At 36.2% G+C, this 23598-nt stretch overlaps 1 protein-coding gene across 1 annotated transcript in view; it reads right to left on the bottom strand.

Annotated features, from left to right (window-relative positions):
- LOC112049869 (uncharacterized) overlaps positions 1 to 23598 on the bottom strand; it is a 158832-nt gene that overhangs the window by 107798 nt on the left and 27436 nt on the right. The window contains exon 3 of the mRNA XM_052890739.1: positions 2853 to 2996. Coding sequence (XP_052746699.1) covers positions 2853 to 2996 — 144 coding nt within the window. The remainder of the gene's footprint in view (positions 1 to 2852; positions 2997 to 23598) is intronic.

Here is a 23598-nt window from a genome sequence, read left to right as displayed (position 1 = left end):
TTACGAGTATTTCATGTTTGTGAAATATTTATTGATTTCATTAATCTTTGATGTTAAAGGATATTAATGAAATTAATATAAAAATGGTGATGCATTTTTACTTGTACAGTTATACTTTCAGTCATGTTTCAGCGAACCATTGCCTTTAAGAACGAGAACCTGAGATAGCCAGACATACTTCATTTTGTAAAGGCTGAAATTTTGTCAGCCTATGCTCCTATCATAGGTAAGAACGACAGGTAATTGTAGGGATTGAACTGTGGTTGCTTTAAAGGTAGTACGATTCGAAAGGTCCAGATCCCCAATTGTCCAAGAAAACGTATTTTTTAGATATGTTTAAAGAATAATAAGATATATATCCTGTCCCCAGTCGTCAGAACAACTTAGAAGCAACAGTCAGATAGAGTAAAGTCGTTCTCAAAGGGTCGTGAAATTTGATCTTTTGAAATTTGTATTCAAAGGGTTGTCGTGAAGCTGAGCAACTTGGGACATTATGTCTCATTTAATTCTGAGGAAAATCATAAACAAAATGCGTTTTTTACTTGGATGGTTGAGGATTTAAAACCTGCGAATTACGTTCTAAAGCCGCCACAGCCCAAACTTCATAATTGGTTACCATACTTACTAATGTTATGGCAGAGGCTGACAAACTTCTTAAAATGAGGTATGTCTGGCTATCGCCTTTCAGGCTCATTTGAATTTATGTTTACTTTATATTGTGTTTAATTCTGTTTCAGCAAATAAAAAGTATTTTGATAGACATCGTCTTCAATTTGTGACATTATGTTTAGTTCTTTCATTTATTAAAATTAAATGTCTTTAGTTTTTAGTTCACTGTCTATTGTATATTTTAACATAATTGAGTATTTTTTTTGCTCCTTTGTAAATAAAAACTGAAATTAAACCTATAATGTGTTTTAATTCAAGCTCAGTCTGTAGTATAAGTAAAATACTATTTTTTGATAATATTATGAAGAGGTAAAGTTTGTGGTATTGTAGGAGGTAATTTCTGAATCTTCTGAACAAATTTTAAAAATTTATTTTACCACTAGAAAGCCACGTTATTTGTGAGTGTCATAGGCTATATTATATCCCAATATTGTCACAGAAATAGGTTCACCAGGAACTACGCGGATGAAACCGCGGGGCTTCGGCTAGTTTTCAATATCCATAGTTATAGTTGGTCCAGTGGTCAACGCATGTAGCTTCACGAGGTCCTGGGTTCGAATCCTGGGTCAGGCTATGAAATACTAAGCATTTCTTTCTTCTAAGAAACTTTCAGTAAAAATTATCAGTCTGGAGATGGGAAATTGCTGGTATTACAAACCCGTGCTAGGACATCATTATCTACCCATATTTTGCTCACTGCTGAGCTCGAGTCTCCTCTCAGAGTGAATGGGGTTAGGCCAATAGTCAACCACGCTGGCCCAATGCGGATTGGCACACTTCACACACGCAGAGAATTAAGAAAATTCTTTTGTATGCAGGTTTCCTCACGATGTTTTTCCTTCACCATTTGAGACACATAATATCAAATTTCTTAAAATGCACACAACTGAAAACTTGGGGGTTCATGAACCAGGCCGGTTTTCAACTATCGGTCATTGTCATTGGGTTCGGTTCCCACAACTGGAAAATATTTGTGTGATGAGCATGGGTGTTTTCCAGTGTCTGTGTGTATTTATACATTATATAAGTATTTATATGTAGTATATAAATGTATATGAATATTATAATATCAACTATCTTAGTACCCATAACACAAGTTACTCTGTATGCTTTGGGGCTAGATAGTGATGTGTATTGTTTAAGTATATTTATTTATTTATTTATTTATTTATTGTTATTGTGGGACAATAACAACGAGCGATATGTAAAAAATTTACAGAACCTTTATTATAGACCTTAAAAAGATCAATAAAAATCTATTGAGTTAAAATGTTCGTATCTCATCGAAGAAACGAGTTGTACAAAAACTGAATTCAAACCTTTTTTCAAGATGGCGGTAAATGCATTTAGGAAATCTTGATCGAGAATTTGATGTTCAGCTTTTTTTAGACTCTCTCTCTCCACGTCTTATCCAATATTTAGCATTCTTGATTCATTTCTAAGCTGAATTTTCCAATTTACCGACTCATGTAAAGCGGGTTTTAATATTTTGTGATGTGATTTATAAATATATAGATTATTATGCATGTCGGGGCTGACCGCTCAAGCTACATCTACCACAGAAGTCACTGAAGTCACGGAGCGTAGACAAAGAACCTCAGAACATCCGAACATCCACATCAGTCGTACATAGATTAATATTTGAGTTTGAGAAGTTTATTGGACAGGAATGTAATTAATTAATAATTACTTTATCTGTATCCAACTTTAGTTTAGCCTCTCTAGTCTTTGGTCAACATAACCAAAGACTAGAGATTATGTGTGAAAGGTTGGTATACCGATTTTTACAATGTAGCCAATATACGCAGGTTATAAGTAACTTTCCTTGTGGCTTGCGTAAAAATTTGAATCATTGTGAAGATAATACTCTCTTAGTGCGCAGCTCTTGTCTTGTGAGTAAAAATGCATTCTTGTTCTAAAACTCTTAATAATTTTGTGTTTAGTTTTACATTTTCATGTTCTATGCATTTCGTGCTGTAAATTTTCTTTATAACCAAAAAATCTTACAATGTAGCAATTCTATAAAAATTATAAATTGTTTGTAATTTGTGACTCTAATTTGTAATAAATGAGTTTAATTTCATGTGTGTTCTTTTTTTTAATATGCTAATAACCTCGTTAAAGTTGTAGACATTCCTTTCAGTAATTTCTCTACTTTAAATACTCCGTCATGCATTACTCACCTTCAATGGGTGTTGTCTGCTGGCTAGAGTTAATGCGCGGACGTTCTTCGCCGGCTGCGATGTGCTTCAGTGTACGACGCGCTACTGGGCGCAACTCTCTGTCCACGTCACTGTTGTCTTCCTCTTCATAATTGTACTCCAGATCTGTTGAATAGGAGACCTTACATTCATTATCAACCTATATTCGGCTCACTGCTGGCTCGAATCACCTCTCAGAATGAGAGGGATTAGGCCATTAGTCCACTACGGTAAACCCAATGCCACGAGGTCCTGGGTTCGAATCCTAGGTCAGGCTATGAAATACTAAGCTTATCTTTCTTCTAAGAAATTTTTAGTAAAAAAAATCAGCCTGGAGATGGAAAATTGCTGGTGTTGTAACACCCGTGCTACGACAGTACGTTAAACCGACGGTCCTGGTCATTATTATCTTCACACACGCAGAAAATTCTCTGCGTGTGTGAAGTCTGCCAATCCGCATTGAGCCAGCGTGGTGGACTATTGGCCTAACCCCTCTCATTCTGAAAGGAGACTCGAGCTCAGCAGTGAGCCGTATATGGGTTGATAACGACAACGAGTATAACTAAACATTTGTATACCTATTAATGGTGAAACCTTTTTGCCTAATACATAAGAACATCTTTGTATAACTAAATTTAATGTTTGTTGCAAATAAATGATTTTGATTCTGTATTTACACAAACACCTATGCAAATATACTGAATGTTTCGGTACACAAAATTATTACTCTATCGTAAAATATTGGAGGAGATAAGCCTGAAGATTTTCTCACTATACTACCGTAATTCTAAAATCAATAATGATTGGGAAAATACATGTGACTAGGAAAAAGGTTTCCATTTTTATTTCAAGGGTTTTGTTATGCTTCGCAGAAATAGAGTACAATCTCTATTTTGTTTACCTTTTGGCGAGAATTGTCGAATAATTTAAAAACTATTTTTGGGAACTTGAGTCAACAGACTTAAGAGTTCTTTAATTCCAAAATGGACCTTGAAATACCTCAATATTATCAATATTCGGATTTCCAAATGATAAGAAACCGAATAAAATATAAATTTGGATATTGGTAAAAAAAATTTTACTTATAAAAAAGATCAGTAAGGCAAGTGCATTCGTTTTCACTGAAATGATTACTCTAAACCAGTGCGCGAGTCGCACTTATCTGTTTTTTTTTTGACATTTTTTTTGTTGGCTTTTAGGATACGATTATATTAATTTTATTTCCGAAAACTATGATATACCCAATTCGATAAAACTTTGTGAACCAAACATTATATACGCAAAGTTTAGTGACAAAACAAAAAAAAAACTAATGAATATTGTATACGAAACTTCCTTGTTAGGACGTCCACATAGCTCATATCCCAAACTACGAGTAAGTGTAATTAACGCAATAATACGCTAAACAAGCGACAAAGACCGTCAAACTCGGTTCAAAACTTTGTTTATAGATTATATAATTTGATGCAACTGGTTGAAACTAACCAGGATGGAATCTACAGAGTTGTGAAGCTAATTTGTGTTAGAACACATTCAAAACTTGATAACATTATAACGTGCTAAGCAAAATTTAGCTCCGTAATCCGAACATAGATTTTATAAAAACAATTATAAATGACAAGCAGAAGTTTCATTTCACCCGCGTAGCCTACGTGTGACACTCAGAAATAACGTGGTTTTGTAGTGGTAAAAGAATTTTCAAAATCGACATGATAGAGATTACTCCCTACAACACCACAAACTTTACCTCTTTAAAATATTAGTATAGATTTCGCTAACTCAGCCGCTTACAGAAAGCCATCGAAATTAAATGGTTCTCCTAGAAGGAACGCTATGAAATATAGATATGTATCACGCATTGAGTTGCAACATAGCTAATAGTCTGAGATCCGGCATTAGAAATATATAACCTCATCTGTTATTTATTAGTTCTATGAAATAAATGATAAACAATGTCCACAGTGACATTTTGCAAATAGGTTGCCTAGTTCAATTGCGGCCAAATTCATTTTTCATACAAAATCTTGGAAACTTAAAAAACTTTAAAAATCAGACTTTAAAATAAACAAAACAAAAGAAATATTCAAACCAGTAAAGCTGTGACTAAGACGCTTAGAATATCATAATATTATTAAATACGCTTTCATTGAAAAGATGACCGATAAAGCAATTGTCAAGAGAATAGAACCAAAGAAAGCTGCAGAAAAGTATTAAAATATAATAAGTACTACTCGAAGAAGATATAAATAAAATTCTCGCATAGAACAACCTTAATGATAATCTAAGCTGTTTTTATTATACTCGCCCAATCGTTTTCAACACAGCGATAATAATTTCAGTAGTAATATAAATCATTATTGGTTAAAAATTATTTTATCGAGTATTGGATACCTGGGGACTTGTCCTTATAAAATAGTAATTTTTAATTTATACCGCGATGGTATATATTTATCTTTTAAGTTGGCTTACTATAACTATTTTATCTTACAGAGAGTGGCGTACACTACACGTACGTTAGCCCGCTTCCATCTTAGACTGCATCAACACTTACCATCAGGTGAGATTGTAGTCAAGGGCTAACTTGTAAAGAATAAAGAACACAAGTTTACATATATATTCTCGGATGAAGCCGCAAGCATTGCTAGTTTTTAATAAATCCATGCTGACATTTTTGCTTGATTTATCCTTAATAAATAATTAATCAACATAACCATACTCATGCATGCCTTATCAAGTATATGTTCACAAGACAGCGTTTTTAAAATACGAGACTTTTTTATCGAGAAATGTTCCATTTTAAATTTTGAGCATTGGAAATAGACCATCATTCAACTTGATACTGTACGATAGGCACGCTACGGCGTTGGGTTTCAACACATCGCTTTTTTAACTCACATACGAGTGAGGCCTAGCTGTTTCACTAATGGTCTAAGATCCGCTGAAATACCCACCCACATCTGATATCAAATAATAAAAGAAACTTTATAATATGAAATGAAATGATGGTTCCGTACTCATTAATCAAAATAAATGGAATGTTCTCGAGTTTATTGGTCATCTGAAACTTGAGAACTACTCATAGAGTTTTGATAAACGAGGTGACATTAACTATCATTAGCTTCAAAGATTAGGTTTAAGTTCTACGAGTTGAGTATAAAGCCTCGTATGAAGCCTCATAAACAGTTATTATAGTCATTCGGAAGAGACGAAAAACAAGAAAAAGAAGTTTACTCGATTAATTGAAGTATACTTATGGTATATATATTCTTATGCCGGATATATAAATATAAACTCTGAAAATAATAATCTAATTTATTTTTCTAATTACATTAGAAACATGTGCATGTGGTACATCGATTCTCTTTCTACAAACGAGCCTCTACCTTCATGTCGTCGAAGAAATAAAAGCTCATTTTTTTATAGTACGACTCAAGAAACAACCTCAAAGTAGGTTAAAACTGGGCCAATGAAGAAGTCATTTTTATTGAAGTTACTAAAATGTTCTGAAAAATGTTTACATCTTTATAGTAAACCTTTAAAAGAAGATAAATCATAGCATGTAGAAATATGAATGCTCGTTTAGTTCTCCTTTTGAAATCGTAATACCCGGTATTACGTTGATATTCATAACAATCACTTTTATATTGAAAAGATGTTATACTGCCGTGTATGCAATAAGATCTGGAAATACACTCTTCTTGTGGTTATTTTTATTATCATCCGAGATCAAATCGCTTGATATTGCAAGGATCGCTACATATTATGTAAGTTAGCATTGTGCTGTTATGAGTATTGTCAGAGATTTAGCTGCTTCATTGGTCCTGTGGTTAAGTGGTTCAGCTATAGCTGTGAGGTCCAGGGCTCGAATCCCAGGTCATCATCATCATCATCATCATCATTTTCAGGTGATGGACTGCTGGACATAGGGCTCTTGCATGGACCTCCAAGCATAACGATCTCGAGCCGCCAGCATCCAGCGGTTTCCTGCAATCCGCATGATGTCCTCGGTCCACCTAGTGGGGGGTCGACCAACACTGCGCTTTCCGGTACGGGGTCGCCCAGGTCAAGTCAACAAAATTGTGTCATTTCGTTTTTTTTAAAAGATGATGATGCAGCCTGGAGATGGGAAGTGGGCGGTGTCAACACACTCCTGTGTTTCGAAGAGCACGCAAACCCGTCAGTTTTGAATCTGAAGGAGTGTTAGCAAAGCAGAAAAAAAAATTAATAATTTTTTTTTAATTGGAAAGAGTATAAGCCGAAAATGTTGTGAAATAAATTTGGGAAAACAATTTCAACTTTAAGGGATAAACAAGGGATGTTTAATTAATTTTAAATGTAACCAAGCATAACTTTTTACTTAGTGGTCCGATTTTGGTAATTCTTTTTTTATTGGAATGGGTATATTCTGGAGATGGTCCTATAACTATAAAATCAATTCCAACGCTAAGACATTGATGGTAAGTGGAAAACCATTGCGAACAAAGCAAAATTTCACACTTGCTGCTTTGCAACAAGAATAAACATGGCGGCAGTACTTTTAATTTAACGGGACAATAAAACGCAAAGCAACTTTGTGAACTGTCACAGTCGTTTGATATTAAACCATGATTAACTATATTCTGATTTTAATTAAAAGGGTAGTCTCCCATTGTGAAACAATAATGCGCTCTTATGAGGAATTAATCATTATGTAATTACATTGAATTGATTTTCGGAAATATTGTATGTTCTGTGGATAAATTTACGTTTCTTTATTTTGTATAGTATTCATTTCTGTGTATTGTGTACTTCAAAGACAGTACATCGGAAATCTATACTAATATTACCTTTTCTGGCTAAACGGCTGAAACGATCAAGATGAAGTTTAGTATAACAGTATATGGGGTCTTTGAGCAAAACATAGGATACTTTTTGAACCTAAAATAAAAATAGAAGGGGGTGAAACAGGGGTTGAAAGTTTGTATGGAAAGTGATAAACTTTAACACGCGTAAGTGTAAGTGTTATACACCGTTTGTGGTATGTATTTATAGATAACTAGCGGACGCCCGTGAAATCGTCCGCGTGGAATTTAGTTTTTCACAAATCCCTCGGGAATCATGGAATTTTCCGGGATAAAAAGTAGCCTATGAGTTAATCCAGTCCATATAATATATCTCAATACCAAATTTTAGCTAATTCGGTTCAATAGTCGAGGCGTGAATTAGTAACAAACATTCATATCATCAAAATCATCAGTTTTTTCAAATCTCGGGAAACCATGGATTTTTTTGGGCTAAAAGTAGCCTATGTATTACTCCTAAGTAAAATCTATTTCCATTCCAAATTTCAGCCAAATCTCTTCAATAATAGCGGCGGTAAAGAGTAACAAACATCCAAAAAAACATACATGCAGCCGAACGTAGAACCTCCTCCTTTTTAGAAGTCGGTTAAAAATACATCCAAACATCCATACATACTTTTGCGTTTATAATATTAGTAGGAATTTTATTGTCTATACTCTAACCTGCATGACGATATATTTTATTTTAAAATCAGTGGCATAATTTTATCCTGGTAACCAGTTTTATCTTCTTGAAACTGGTTGCCAGTTCCATCCTCGTACTCCTCCTTCCTCAAATAATTTCGATATACTCGTACCTATTTTGTTTTAAGGAGACAGTTCGATGTAGATAGAGTAACAAGAGAAATGCGCTTGTGTGTAAACTAGAGTTACCACAAAAGAAACGCAGAGAATTTAGGATACCTGTTTGATTAAATAATTGATACGTTAATAAAAAAAATATATTGTCAAACACTATATCCATATGATTAATTATATCTTACTTAAATCTTGTATTGCGAAGCGTATACACGATTTTCGAAAACGACATAAAGATTGCTTCCAATTATAAGGGCTTCCGCACACGGGTCACCGGCCACAACCACAAAACGCCGCTACGGGCATATTTCCTGTAGTTTTCATGCATTTTATATGGACTCGCCGCACACGGCTGACGTCGGTTGCCGCCATACGCTACAATCGTCGCTGATCGCTTCTTGCCGACACAAAACGCCGTAACACGCCATTCGCGCGATTATGTATGAGTTAAAAAAATAGCAGCCACCGACTACAAGTGTCGACCACCGGCCACAAGTGGCTGTCGCGCGCTGAAGCTACTTTTGTGGCCCCTTCTTGCTTCTTGTAGCGGCGTTTGTGGCTGCCGCGTGTGGCCCGTGTGCGGCGACACTAAGTAGTAAATTGTTCATATAGCTACATGAAAGATTATATTTCCTATCTGTTAATTGAAAAGTGAAGTTATAAGAGGGTCTCAAAGATACCCTGGTCTAAGATCAAACTTAAAACAAACAGTACCAACGTCCTGAGTACCCGCTCAACTCGCTAAAATAAGCGTCGTATGTGAAGAGGTGTACGTTCATGTTAAACATTAAATGCATGCGCTTAGTGGTATTCTGAACTCAAGCCTTACACTGTGAATATATCAACCCATTACCTTGTAGTAGCAATATCTTGCTCAATATCTAGTAAGCTATAATTTAATTTAATATCTGAGCGCTTGACTGTGCTTGGTATTTTTGGACGGCCATAAAATTTCCACCTTAGTGGTACTTTTATAATTAAGCTACTGTTACACATACTCATTTCAAGCACGAAAGCATGCTACTATTGAGCAGTTGCTACTTATTAGCATGTGTATCGCAACATTGCTAATAATGAGCATGCTTATTTAGAGCTTGCTCAATAATCAACAGTCGTGCGATTTATGAGCATGCTACTTGCTGCGCGGGTGGAAGGAGGCGTGCTTTTAGCGAGTATGCTAGTTGATCAGTTTTGCTATTCTGTATTCTCTTCATCTTCATCTCTCCCTGTCTAACACGATACTATAGACAGAGAGCGATAGATACAAATTAGCATGTGTAATTGGAATGTTTGCTTTGAGCATGCTTATTCAGGAGCATGCTTACTCTTAAAAATAGCATGCTTATTGTTAGCAAATGTAAACTGATAATAAGCATGCTGTTATGGAGCATACTTTTTAGCATGCTATTTTAGAGCATGTGTAAAAATACTATTGTCATTTCCATGTCATATAACACCATCTTTATAGTTTAAAATAAATGTGTTAGTTTTGGGGAATGTGCAAAGATTTTTTCTATTAGGTATATTACGTGACTACAAAATCACCGCAAATCCGTGTTTAACTACTCCACTGAGCGCACACATGTACAATTTTGTGTTTACTTAATCGCATTGTCGCATAGTAAGCAACAAAAGTTATTTAAATAAATAATACTTAAATATTGTATACAATGTCGAGTTGTGTGTTTAGGAACTGTAAAAACTGTAAGTTTATACATATATATACAGAGTGTCCCGTATATATATATATATACAGGGTGTCCCGTGCAACATACTCCACATGATGACACCTGACAGCCGAAGTTTTACGGTTTTTAAGTTATATTGAATTTTGTACAAAAATCAATATAACTTGAAAATTGTACAATTTCGGCTTTAACATATCATCATCATCATTATCAGCCGATGGACGTCCACTGCTGGACATAGACCTCTTGCATGGACCTCCAAGCAACCGACTAACACTGCGTTTTCCAGTTCCTGCGGGGTCCATCTTCGAACTATGTGGCCTGACCATTGTCACTTCAGCTTCGCGACTCGCTGAGCTATGTCATTGACTTTGGTTCGTCTGCGGATCTCCTCATTTCTGATTCGATCACGCAGAGAAATTCCAAGCATAGCTCGCTCCATCGCCCGCTCAGTGGCTAACATACATTGCGTTATTTAGTTGGTCTTGATGTCAGCTATCACCTTGTAGAGTATGTCGTAATATTTGCGGGACATGTGGAATAGCTAAATTCTAATCACTTTATGCGGTGATTTTGATAACATATATTATTGGACTAAACTAAATACATATTATCATTCCTAATACGAGAAAAGAGGCTTGACTTTAGTCGGACATTAAAATAGGCTGATAATGAAGAAATGGTGGCTAGTCGGGTTCGACCGTGGCTAGTCAACACCCTACCGGCAAAGACGTACCGCCAAGCAATTTAAGCGTTCCGGTACGATGTCGTGTAGAAACTGAAAAGGCGTATGGATTTTCATCCTCCTTCTAACAAGTTAGCCCGTTTCCATCTTAGACTGCATCACCACTTACCATCAGGTTGTAGTCAAGGGCTAACTTGTAAAGAATAAAAAAAAAAACTTAAGATTACGTGAATAATGAATAATTACAGTTAAAACAATATGTAGTGAGCTCAAACGTAGAACAGGGCCAAATACCGGGGAGAGATCGATCGCCCGTTTCATCCCGCATTACTCTATAACCGTCAGAACGTTTTGGCACGCTTTGACCCAGTTATTATTTCGTAGAGCAATGAAGTGGAGTCCCACTTCATTGCTCTGCAAAAAAGTTGGTAAGTAATCACTATTATATTAAAATATTTTCTTTCGTAGCAAAACAACTTGATAAATAAATTATCCATACTAGTATTCATCATCATCATCATCATTATCAACACATGTTCGGCTCACTGCTGAGCTCGAGTCTCCTCTCAGACTGAGAGGGGTTAGGCCAATAATCCACCATGCTGGCCAAATACGGATTGGCATTTCACACACGTAGATAATTAAGAAAATTCTCTGGTATGCAGGTTTCCTCGCGATGGTTTTCTTTCACCGTTTGAGACACGTGATATTTAATTTCTTAAAATGCACACAACTGAAAAGTTGGAGGTCCTAAACAAGTTGGAGGTTGGTTAGTTGGACCGAGGATCGGATTTGAATCTACGCACTCCGGTATCGGAGGCAGAGGTCATAACCACTGGGCTATCACGGCTTCTTATACTAATATTATAATTGTGAAAATGTGTTTTTCTGTCGGTCTGTCTGTTTGTTTGTCCGTATTTTACGGTACAACGGAGCGACGTATTGATGTGATTTTTTAAGTGGAGACAGTTGAAAGGATGGAGAGTAACATAGGGTGCTTTATTTTCCCTTTTTAACCCCCCTACTTCCCTAAAATTTATGAGTTTGTAAGGAGCATTTATAGGGTAGAGGTAGATCGCATGTTGCATATAAGTCAAAGCGAAGCCTGACCGGATTTGCTAGTAAATTTTATTAAATAAGATGCTATACATTATGTTAAAACGAGACAAGTGCGAGTTGAACTCGCGTGAATAGGGTTCCGTAATGTAAGTTAATACGCACAATATAGCCCTGTTAATATTGAGATTACGGACTTCATCTAAATGAAGTTTTTCCCTAAACCCTAAGGTTTTCCGTAATCTATAAATACAAATCAGTAGTACAAATTACTAACAAATCACTAATATTTATTATCTTAAATTTTACGTTAGTTAACTTACCTAACGTTTGCCTAATAACCTGGAAACTATTTTTAACAAAATTACAAAAATATATTTTAAAGATCTTTCCTTTAAATTATACACACAAAGGCCCACTAACATCCAAAAGCTAACCCGCTTCTAAAAATAAATGAAACATAACTAGAACTACAAAAGAACTTCTTTTAGTTTTGGTAGCGGAGACCATAAGAAATAAGAAACCTGATAACCTGGAAACTAAACCGAGCATATATTGTAGACAGAGACTCACAACGGTCAATTACCTGGATAATAAGAAAAAGAAGAGAAAATAAGATTAGAAAGTAAAAGAAAGATCCTAGACATTGCCAACATTACACGTAAAATTAATTATGTAGGTATCAAATGTATGTATCAAATAAATGAAAAATAACAGTAGATTTTTTCCTCCTATTAACTTATTAAGCGGCTGAATATAGACAATAAAGAAGAAGAAAAAGAAAATTCTAAGGGCCCGGGAAGATTGAATGAATATTATTCAGTAAATGAAAGAAATGTTTTTAAACAAGATTACTGAGTCGATACACAAATTAATAAACATTATTTTGTATTTAACATTCATTTAGAGAGCAAAATAAATAAGAAATAAGAAAAATGTTATCTTATTTATATCGGAAAGCGATAATAAGCAAAGGGAAATGAACAATTCTTTGTTTTTGAAATTTTGATTACCTGAGCGCGCGGTAACAGAGGTTGGTTTAATAAACAGTACGAGTAGCATAAACAAACCTTTGCCTAGACATTCTCTTTGTACCCTTTGGTCCATTGAACATTCAAATTAGCAGAGAACGTGGTCGGGAAAGAGGCCATTACAGATTTAACCAATATTTTGCTCCCGGTCTTTTGAGTATAAGTAGGTATTTGAGTACTATTTTATTTTTGTTATATGCTTATATTTATTATTTTAAATACGTGATAGCCCACTGGATATGACCTCTGCCTCCGATTCTGGAGGGTTGTGGGTTCGAATCCTGTCCGGGGCATGCACCTTCAACTGTTCAGTTGTGTGCATTTTAAGAAAATTAAATATCACGTGTCTCAAACGGTGAAGGAAAACATCGTGAGGAAACCTGCATACCTGAGAATTTTCGCGTGTGTGAAGTCTGCTAATCCGCATTGGGAAAGCGTGGTGGACTATTCGCCTAACCCCTCTCATTCTGTGAGGAGACTCGAGCTCAGTAGTGAGCCGAATATGAGTTGATAACGACGACGATTTATTATATTATTTTTGTTATAGTTGTCTGAGTGTTAAGTAAACTGTCATATTTTCAGACGAAAATAAGACTGATTCCATGAAAAGCGATTAACAATTTCTGCGAATTATTTCACCGCGGCTCGACTGGTGACAATAGTTCATAGGCGTATATAGCGGGGGGGCCGGGTGGGCCGTGCCCACCCTAAAATGGTCCAGTGTCCACCCTAGAACTCTGGGCTACCGATTCAAAATTCTATGATGGACGCCAAAATACAAAGAAAAATCAATATAATCAGTAGACCGTTTTAGGGAGCTGCGTCCACAAACATTGTAGACGAAATTTCTATATTGAGTGTCGACTCTCTTCAGCGGCATGTCAGGGGCCAGGCCCACCCTAGGAAACAATCCTAGATACGCCAATGCAATAGTTCTGGTTAATTTATTGCGCAAAGGATCGGCTTTTCCGTCCAATGCGGTAATAGAGCCAGTATTCTTGCAAACATTCCACTTGAGCATGATTTGTTTACCTATCTAGTTAAAAGCCTACGCCCGGCGGTTTTACTTGCGTAGGTCTTATTCCCGTGAGAATACGAGGATAAAATTGCCTATGACACTCATAAATAACGTGGCTTTCTAGTGGTAAAAGAATTTTTAAAATCGGTTCATTAGATCCAGAGATTATCCCTACAATGCTACAAAATATATAATATGTCTTTATAATATTATAGCTTAATATATTTTGAGTTTCCTATTGTATTCTTACTCAGTAAAAAAAACGTTTAAAGTTAATTCAATTTCCTACAAAAAAGTTCTGTGTTTTTGTGAGTTGTATATTTTTACCAATAAAGCGAATAAATGATTCCCACCCCTTTTTCAACATGGCGGCTGATGCTTAGGGGATAGGATACCGAACGATAATGAATAATTTAAGACCCTTGTAAAAAAGTGTCAAGCCTATTCACTTCGTTCTTTTTATAAAATGCATTCGAATTTTATTATTATATTATACCCGCGTAGTTTCAATTCCCGTGATCATAAAATATAGCCCATGTTACTCCCTGATAATGTAGCTTTTCATGGGTGAAAGAACTTATTAAATCGGTCTAGTAATTTCAGAGCTTTTACAATGCAAACAAATAGTTCTATCTTTCTTCTTTATAATTTTACTGTAGAATACTTACCAGTAAAAGATGGATTTATGTAACTCGAAATTTTATTTAATAAATAAATTACCTAGCATCCTGAGTGTAGATTAACAATAACAACGTATCGCCAAGCGATTTAGCGTTCCAGTGCGATGTCGTGTAGAAACAGAAAGGGATGTGGATTTTCATCCTCCTCCTAACAAGTTAGCCCGCTTCAATCTTAGATTGCATCATCTCTTACTAGCTACAAGGGCTAACTTGTAAAGAATAAAAAAACATAGTATTTTCTAAGCAAAATCACGATTTAAAATAAAAAGAATTCACCAAGTACAACTCGTCTTTTTTTTATTATTTACAAGTTAGCCCTTGATTACAATCTCACCTGATGGTAAATGACGATGCAATCTAAGATGGAAGCAAGCCAACTTGATAGGAGGAGGATGAAAGTCCACACCCCTTTCGGTTTCTACACGACATCGTACCAGAACGCTAAATCGCTTGGCGGTACGTCTTTGTCGGTAGGGAAGTAACTAGCCACGTCCAAAGCCTCCCACCAGCCAGACCTGGACCAATTAGGAAAACCTTAATCGGCCCAGTTGGGGATCGAACCCAGGACCTCCGTCTTGTAAATCCACCGCGCATACCTCTGCGTCACGGAGGCCGTGAACCTACATACCTACCTATTATAATAATTTAATTTTGCTACACATGAGTCTAAACTGTTCGGTTACTAAACTACTTATTCTAACATAAACTTTAATTAGGGCTATTAGCTCGGAGCTCACGCCACACAAAGTGGTTGTTTAGTAATTTACAAATTGCTTCTAACGTAACTATAATCTATATTAAAAGACTTATTTTATTTTCTTCCGCAGCTCGGAATCAATGACAGGCTTTCTTTCTTATGTTAGAAATGAATGGTAAATCAAAATTCATATATTTCAAGTAGGCTAGGTTTACAAGTACTTTTATAACTTCAAGTTTGACTATTTGTAAAGATTTTACCACCGGTTTGGAAGCTGATGAGAAAAGTCGGCAAGAAACTCAACAGTTGCTCTTTTGGAAAAGAAATCATAATTTTTGAATAACTTACAATTATTCATTAAAATTTCTTTTAGTTTTACTTTCTGTTTGGAGGCAGAAGCTGAACCAGTTGCCTCCAAGCATCTTTATCATTAAATAACCCATCAATTGTGTAGTAACCTCGACAAAGTAAATGTTTTTTAAAACATTGCTTGAACCTTTCCATTGGCAGGTCCATAACTGTCTTGAGGATCTTGTTATAGAAGAGTATACTCGTATATTCTAAAGATATGTATGTAACAAAGAAACTCAATAACTATTCTTTCACCATTCATCATCATCATCATGTCAGCCGATGGATGTCCACTGCAGGACATAGGCCTTTTGTAGGGACTTCCAAACATCACGATACTGAGCCATCTGCATCCAGCGAATACCTGCGAATCGCTTGATGTCGTCAGTCCACCTGGTGGGAGGTCGACCAACACTACGCTTTCTAGTGACACCAACGGCCATCGGCTCATCGAACTATGTGCCCCGCCCATTGTCACTTCAGCTTCGCGACACGTTGAGCTATGTAGGTGACTTTAGTTCTTCTGCGGATCTCCTCATTTCTGATTCGATCACGCAGAGATTCTCCTAGCATAGCTCGTTCCATCACCCGCTGTGTGACTAAGTTTTCTTATGAGGCCCATAGTTACCAACCAATTCTCTGAACCATAGGTGGCAACACGCACTGTTCGAAGACTTTTCATCATAAGAAAGCTACTATAACAGGGAATAAATTAAGCTACATTTTATCTCCGCATTCCAAATAAAATCGTTACTAAACGGGTGAAACCGCGTGATTCTGTTAGTCTCAATAAAATTTTACTTTTTCCCTGAAATGCCGACAGTCCCGTGCGGCATCGCCACTCTTCCAACAGAACACTTTTATCGCACATTTCACTCCGAAACTGGAGCATCCTCAGGAGATGTTGACTAAACAAGTTGACTTCGTTATTGAACGCTTTAGAACGACATTGATTTGTCGATTTTTCGCGGCACGTCGTAGTGTTTACTACTTTCCGCATATACTGGTTTCACCTGCATAGTTCCCTTTTCTTTTAGAATACGAGGATAAAAATGTAGTCTATTTAACTTTTTTTTTTTATTTTTTGCAAGCTAGCCCTTGACTACAATCTCACCTGATGGTTGATGGTTACTTTAGCGTACTCGTAAATTTTGAGTTTTTGACCAATTATTATCTAATAATATTATTACATGACGTTCCGAAAGTGCTTGTAAACAAAGCCTAATTGAAATAAATGAACTTTGACTTTGACTTTTGACGGTTGAGAGCCTGAATCCTTGAAACCTTCTACATTCTAAAACCACCACATTCAAATGCCATTGGCTGACGTTGTTTTAGTAGGAGCTAACAAACTTTTTTTATACTTTACAAGTTAGCCCTTGACTACAATCTCACCTGATGGTAAGTTATGATGCAATCTCAGATGGAAGCGGGCTAACTTGTTAGGAGGAGGATGATAATCCACACTCCTTTCGGTTTCTACACGACATCGTACCGGAACGGTAAATCGCTTGGCGATACGTCTTTGCCGGCAGCTTTGCCGGTAACTTGCTGATAATCTATCTTTGCATGAGTGAAATTATTTTTTGAAATAGGTTTTGTTGTTTAGACGTTCGTAAAAAACTACCGTGACAGCCCAGTGGATATGACCTCTGCCTCCGATTCCGGAGGCTGTGGGTTCGAATCCGATCCGGGGCATGCACCTCCAACTTTTCAGTTGTGTGCATTTTTAGAAATTAAATATCACGTGTCTCAATCGGTGAAGGAAAACATCGTGAGGAAACCTGCATACCAGAGAATTATCTTAATTCTCTGCGTGTGTGAAGTCTGCCAATCCGCATTGGGCCAGCGTGGTGGACTATTGGCTTAGCCCCTGTCATTCTGAGAGGAGACTCGAGCTCAGCAGTGAGCCGAATATGGGTTGATGACGACGAACAAACTAACTCTCGCTATATTTGTATTCGAGACGTGCCGAGCGCGTCTGAAAATTTTCAGAGAACTACTGACAACAAAGTAACGAGGCATGTTTACAGAAACCATCTAAGGCCACTTTAGTCACCTTAATAACTAAAAATGAAAATTGGTTTATTTGTTAAATCAAGTAAGCTTATATAAAATACTTATATTATTAGTAGTATATATAGTATTTAATAACTAAAGCTCAAATAGTTGTTGATATATTAATATCTAAACATTATAAAAGGAGAAACCCAGTCGCCATACAAACTCGGGCTCAAATTATACGAATGATACAGAGCAGAAAATTGGCTACATATTTATATATGATCCTACTAATATTATAAACACAAAAGTTTGTATGGATGTTTGGATGTTTATTACTCTTTGACAATAGAAATTTGGAAATAGATTTTACTCTGGATTAACACATAGGCTACTCTTTATCCCGAAAATAACCTTGGATTCACGAGATTTACGAAAACCTTTTGATTTTGAAGGTATGAGTGTTTGTTACTCTTTCAAGCCTCGGCTACTGAACCGAATCGTCTGAAATTTAAAGTAGAGATAGATTGTAGTCTGGATTGATATAGTCATAGGCTAATTTTTATCCCGAAAAAATCCATGGATTGGGCGTCCGCTAGTGTTTAAGTAAATACAAAATTGTGCATGTGTGCACAGTGGAGTAGCTAAATTCGAATCACTTTGTGCGGTGATTTTGTAGGCACGTAACATATGTATAATATGAAATATCGTTGCTAACCCTTCTAAATGTATTGGAACAACGTGATGGGTAAGCTTATTTTAATTCTCTTATAAAGAGAGTGGCCTAATCTTGTAATCATCATCATCATCATTATTAACCCATATTCGACTTACTGCTGAGCTCGAGTCTCCTCTCAGAATGAGAGAGTTTAGGCCAATAGTCAACCACGCTGGCCCAATGTAGATTGGCGGACTTCACACACGCAGAAAATTAAGAAAATATTCTGGTACGCAGGTTTCCTCACGATGTTTTTTCTTCAACGTGTGAGACAGGTGATATTTAATATCCTAAAATGTACACAACTGAAAAGTTGGAGGTGCATGCTCCGGACCGGATTCGAACCCACACCTCCGGCATCGGAGGCAGAGGTCATATCCACTTTGCCATCACGGCTATTCTTGTAATAGGTCGTTAAAATTGACTGATAAACGTATCATATTATATTAGTATCAAAAATATAAACTAATTTTACGTCATATTATGATAATATACGAGTAATACTAAACGCTGGAGGTATAATGTAGGTAATTTATTACCGAGCGAATATTGATAGTAGGTAATCGATTTATCACCCGATCACAGTTTAATTAAATACGTATCAAAGTAACAAACACCACCACGAATAGCTTAATAATACTTACTTGTGTGTGTGTGCGTGTATGTGAATCATGTAAAGAATTTATTATTATTCGGGATTCACTATTACTATCGCATTGGGTTCATTCTCACATAAAAATGAGAGGTATAATCCAGTTGGCTTATTGCATTGAACAATAATAATTGTCTGATGATAATAATTATCAAGATAGCCCAGTGGATATGACCTCTGTCTCCGATTCCGGAGAGTGTGAGTTCAAATCCAGTCCGGAACAGTCCAACTTTTCAGTTGTGTGCATTTAAGAAACGTGTCTCAAACGGTGAAGAAAAAAACATCGTGAGGAAACCTGCATTCCAGTGAATCTTCTTAATTCTCTGCGTGTGTAAAGTCTGCCAATTCGCATTGGGCCAGCGTGGTGGACTATTGGCCTAACTTCTCTCATCCTGAGAGGAGAGTTGAGTTCAGCAGTGAGCCGAATATGGATTGATAATGATGATGATGAATAATTATCAATAGAATTTTTATACACTACAGCTATAAATTATTTTATCCCCATTGCTTGATTGATTAAAAATGCATATGTCTAAAATGCTCTTCAGTAAATGAAGGCCGTCGAGAACAACGCTATACCCAGTCCCTATGAGAGTTGCCCTACATTTCACAGCTCCTCGATTTTGTACCATGATGCTGACATCATTTTTCGCAATTATCATACCAAGGTACTACTACTTCAAAAAGGCTTTCACAAAAATTTCACATCGCATAATATATGAGACATAGATAAAATTCAAATACAATTTCTTTTGATATTAACGTAAGGACGTAGATGCTGATAGGAATCCACGGATATTAAAGAGCGTGCTTGAATGAGAATTTGAGGGCTTTCAAAGAAGTTTCAAATTGCTACAAATCTGAAAACGGAAGCTTAACTAATACTACCAGTAAATACGTCTCTGATATCCGTAGGAATTAGCAGATAAAGAGCGTGCTTCGATGAGAATTGAGAACTCTCAAACAAATCTCAGATTGCAACAACTCGCAAAACCGCAGCTTAATATTGAACGAAGAGTCTGCGATAACCAGACATACCTCATTTTGGGTAGGCCGAAAGTTTGTTTGTGGTAGCTTTGAAACATAGAAGGTTTGAAGGATATAGTCCTCAACCATACAAGTATAAGGCGTTCTTTTTTAAATATATTTACCTCGGCGTAATATGAGAAATCATGTCACCAGTTGCCGGTGACTTCTACAAACCTTCGAAAAACGCTGATAAAGATTTTTTTGGAGAACTATTATCATAAGGGTATCTATTGTAGGTAGAGGGGTTGCCAAAAAGCTCGACTGGACTGCCGGACTGCAGACATGATTCTTCACATTATCTTGTGATAAAATGTCAAAAAATTTTATAGATAGACAATTGAGGATCTGGATCCTTGAAATCTGCTATCTTACAAAGCCATCACGTTCCAAACTCCATAATTGACTTCCGTACTTATCTATAATAGGACCATAGGCTGAATATTAGTCCATTGTCCATGCTCCTTCCATATATCCTCAATTGTTCAAGTATAAAACGTAATATCTTGATATTTTCCACAGAAATCATGTCTCCAGTCACTAGACCGCCAATCCAGTCGAGGTCTGTGGCAACCCTTCTAGAGACATTCAAAGTTCTTTTGGAAAATCTTTAACAGCGTTTTTCAAAGGTCAGTCGCAAATCTTTTACCGGCAACGGGGGACGAGAGAAATATTAAAAAAAAGATGATAGAATGAAAACTTACGGCCTAACTAAAATGAGGGAAGTCTGGCTATCGCAGGTTTTCGGTCTATAATGCTACTAGTAAATAAGTTCTCCATTGGTAACGTTAAACTGTTTGTAAGATTTACATGAAATAAAGCGGTGGGATCACTGATCGTTGTCATGTAAACTGAGTTGGATCACGTTTCAGCGAATCATAGAGCTTTGCTCTATCGTCGGCAATGTAAATAACAAATATTAAAGTAAATGTATTTATTTATGCAATTTTGTATTTGCGCTAGCAAAAGTGCTTTATGTATGTTCTGAGTGCTAGCTTAAGCGCTTTATCCGTGGCTGTGTGATTTACTAAATATTACTTATTTAGGTTGTTTACAAGCTCGGAAGTAAATATTCTGTATTTTCTTATGAGGAATACATTTCATAAAATGTTTTTTGTCAAAGTTAGCTATCAAAAGCTTTTGAAAGTTTGTGTGTGAGTGTGTATGTTTGTTCTTCCTTTGGGCTGTAGTTACTGAAGCGAATGTGGAATATAAATACTCTGAATTAAAACATATACTACTTTTCGTCCCGGAAAAATCCATAGTTCCCGCAGGGTTTGTGAAAAATTGAACGTACTGACCAGGCGTCTGCTAGTGTGGTATAAAAGAAAAAAAACGAGATAGGTGTCGTATGATTCTCTTTATAATCAAAAATTAGAAACACAATGAGTAAATAGTATCTGAAGTATTCATTTAAAATAGATAAATTAGATATATTTATTTATATAAACAAATGAAAAACTACGCCATTATTATTTCTAATTAATTATTATTATTGATCTCTTTCTAATCTATAACAGTATTTCAATAGATAAAAATTACGCTTTGTATTTGGAAAAACGTAGTTGAAGCTTTTCAAAGCCACCATAGCCAAGTGAGGATCTGGGTCCTTGATATCTGCTACCTTCCAAAGCCATCATGGTCCAAAATTGTATAATTGCTTAAACCTATGGTAGGAGCATACGCTGGAAAAACTATTAGCTTCTATTAAATCACGCACAATATCAAAAGTGTCAGACGGACGTTTATCGCCGCCTAGCCATCCGTCCAACGCTCGATAATTTAATAAAGTCATGCAGATACTCTCTCGAACGCAAATAAAATTGCATTAAAATTGGTTGGGTCCGGGTTTTATATTGGCATTTATATTGGCACATGGCGTACTTGTATAAGCAATTGTGTACCGTACAAAAGAAATTGTGCGCTTTGCAAACCCACGTCAGGAATGAAATTCAGAATTCAATATTAAATAACGAATTTTTCAAAATAAAACGCCAAATAATTTCACCGCGGCTACTTGCCTCGGCTGATGACAAAAGGGCTGCCACATTTTTTGCGCAAAGGACCAGTTACCAGCCTGGCTGTCCAGTGTTTAACGCGGAAATGTAGGCAGTATTTTTGCTATCAATCCACGTGGCCATGATTTGTATAGTTATTAGGATTAGTAAGCTTATTTAACGGTATATTTTACGGTGTATTTGTTTTAAATAACAAATGTCATTATTTATTATTAGGTTTTCAATCAGTCTGCAGTCTATATGGGCTTTGTGACAGGATAAAATGGTTTTGGCATACCTGTGGATTGTCGTGAAATCTGCATAGAGATGATTACAGCTCGTGCGAATTTACTTGACACCTGGCTCTAATGTTGTTTGTACTGTGTAGCTAGGTGTTAAGTTAATGCACACAAGTTATACGTCTGCCGGTTTTAGTCCTTGACTATCAGCAGGTTAGGGTCGGAAGCTTGAGGAACATTCCTTATGTTGGATTTTGTAGTTCTCTTTCTTGTCTCTCTATAAGGTTATTAGAATTTCCAATATTCTTTTTTGTGATATATATTTCCAACTAGCCGACACCCACGACTTCGCCCGCCTTTAGACCTCTTTAATCCGGTTCTATCGTTCTTAGAGGATATCTACTAACTATAGACTACCACCCTGCCAAATTGCATCAAGCGGTTTTCGAGATTTCGTGATAAACGACCTTTCGCATTTTTATATTAAGATTCCAATATTCTTTGTAAGCTAGTGAATTAGATGTGCTAGCGATACCCCATAGAGCTCTTTGAGAATCTTTCAGTGTCAAGCACTTCATAGATAATCTGTCTACCCAAAGATAATACTCCAAACCTGTATTTGAAAAGGAATTTTCCATTCTGTATATTTTTTACGTAAACTGCCTACCCTAGTTGAATATCTTGTGCATGCTACTTCATTTTATGCGGTGTTTATAGGTTTCATGCTCAGATGTGAACAACGCATAGCCATTGTCTCATTGTGAATGGACTTTAGCCTTCACGTAAACAGGCGTGTCCCTGGAATCGGAACTTTTTCATTGTGCAAAAGTTTACAAATTTTTATTTTGCACTAAGCAACGTTCAACGACCTCGTCCGCGTGTAATTCTGTTTTTCATCGGGAATCGGGGATTTTTCCGAGATAAATAGCAGCTTATCTGTTTGTATCATCATCATTATCAACCCATACTCGGCTCACTGCTAAGCACGAGTCGTAACGAGTATTTAACTACTGTTTGATCAATCGAGTCGTAATATAGATCGTATGAATAATAATTTTTACAGAAAGTTTCTTTCATTTTTACTTTGTACATGCACTGATGCAAAGCGCCTTGCGTTAGTTAATATCACGTTATTAACATTGTGATTTCTATCTTCTAATTTGTTAGGCGTATTTGTAATTGAAACTTTTGTAATTGTATTTTACAGTAAATGCAAAACAGCTATAATAAACGTACTTTTTGACGAAATA

This window comes from Bicyclus anynana, chromosome Z (assembly GCF_947172395.1).
Source record: "Bicyclus anynana chromosome Z, ilBicAnyn1.1, whole genome shotgun sequence".
NCBI lineage: Eukaryota > Metazoa > Arthropoda > Insecta > Lepidoptera > Nymphalidae > Bicyclus > Bicyclus anynana.
Note: the sequence above shows the minus strand (reverse complement) of the source record. Positions and strands in the feature narration are given on the sequence as shown.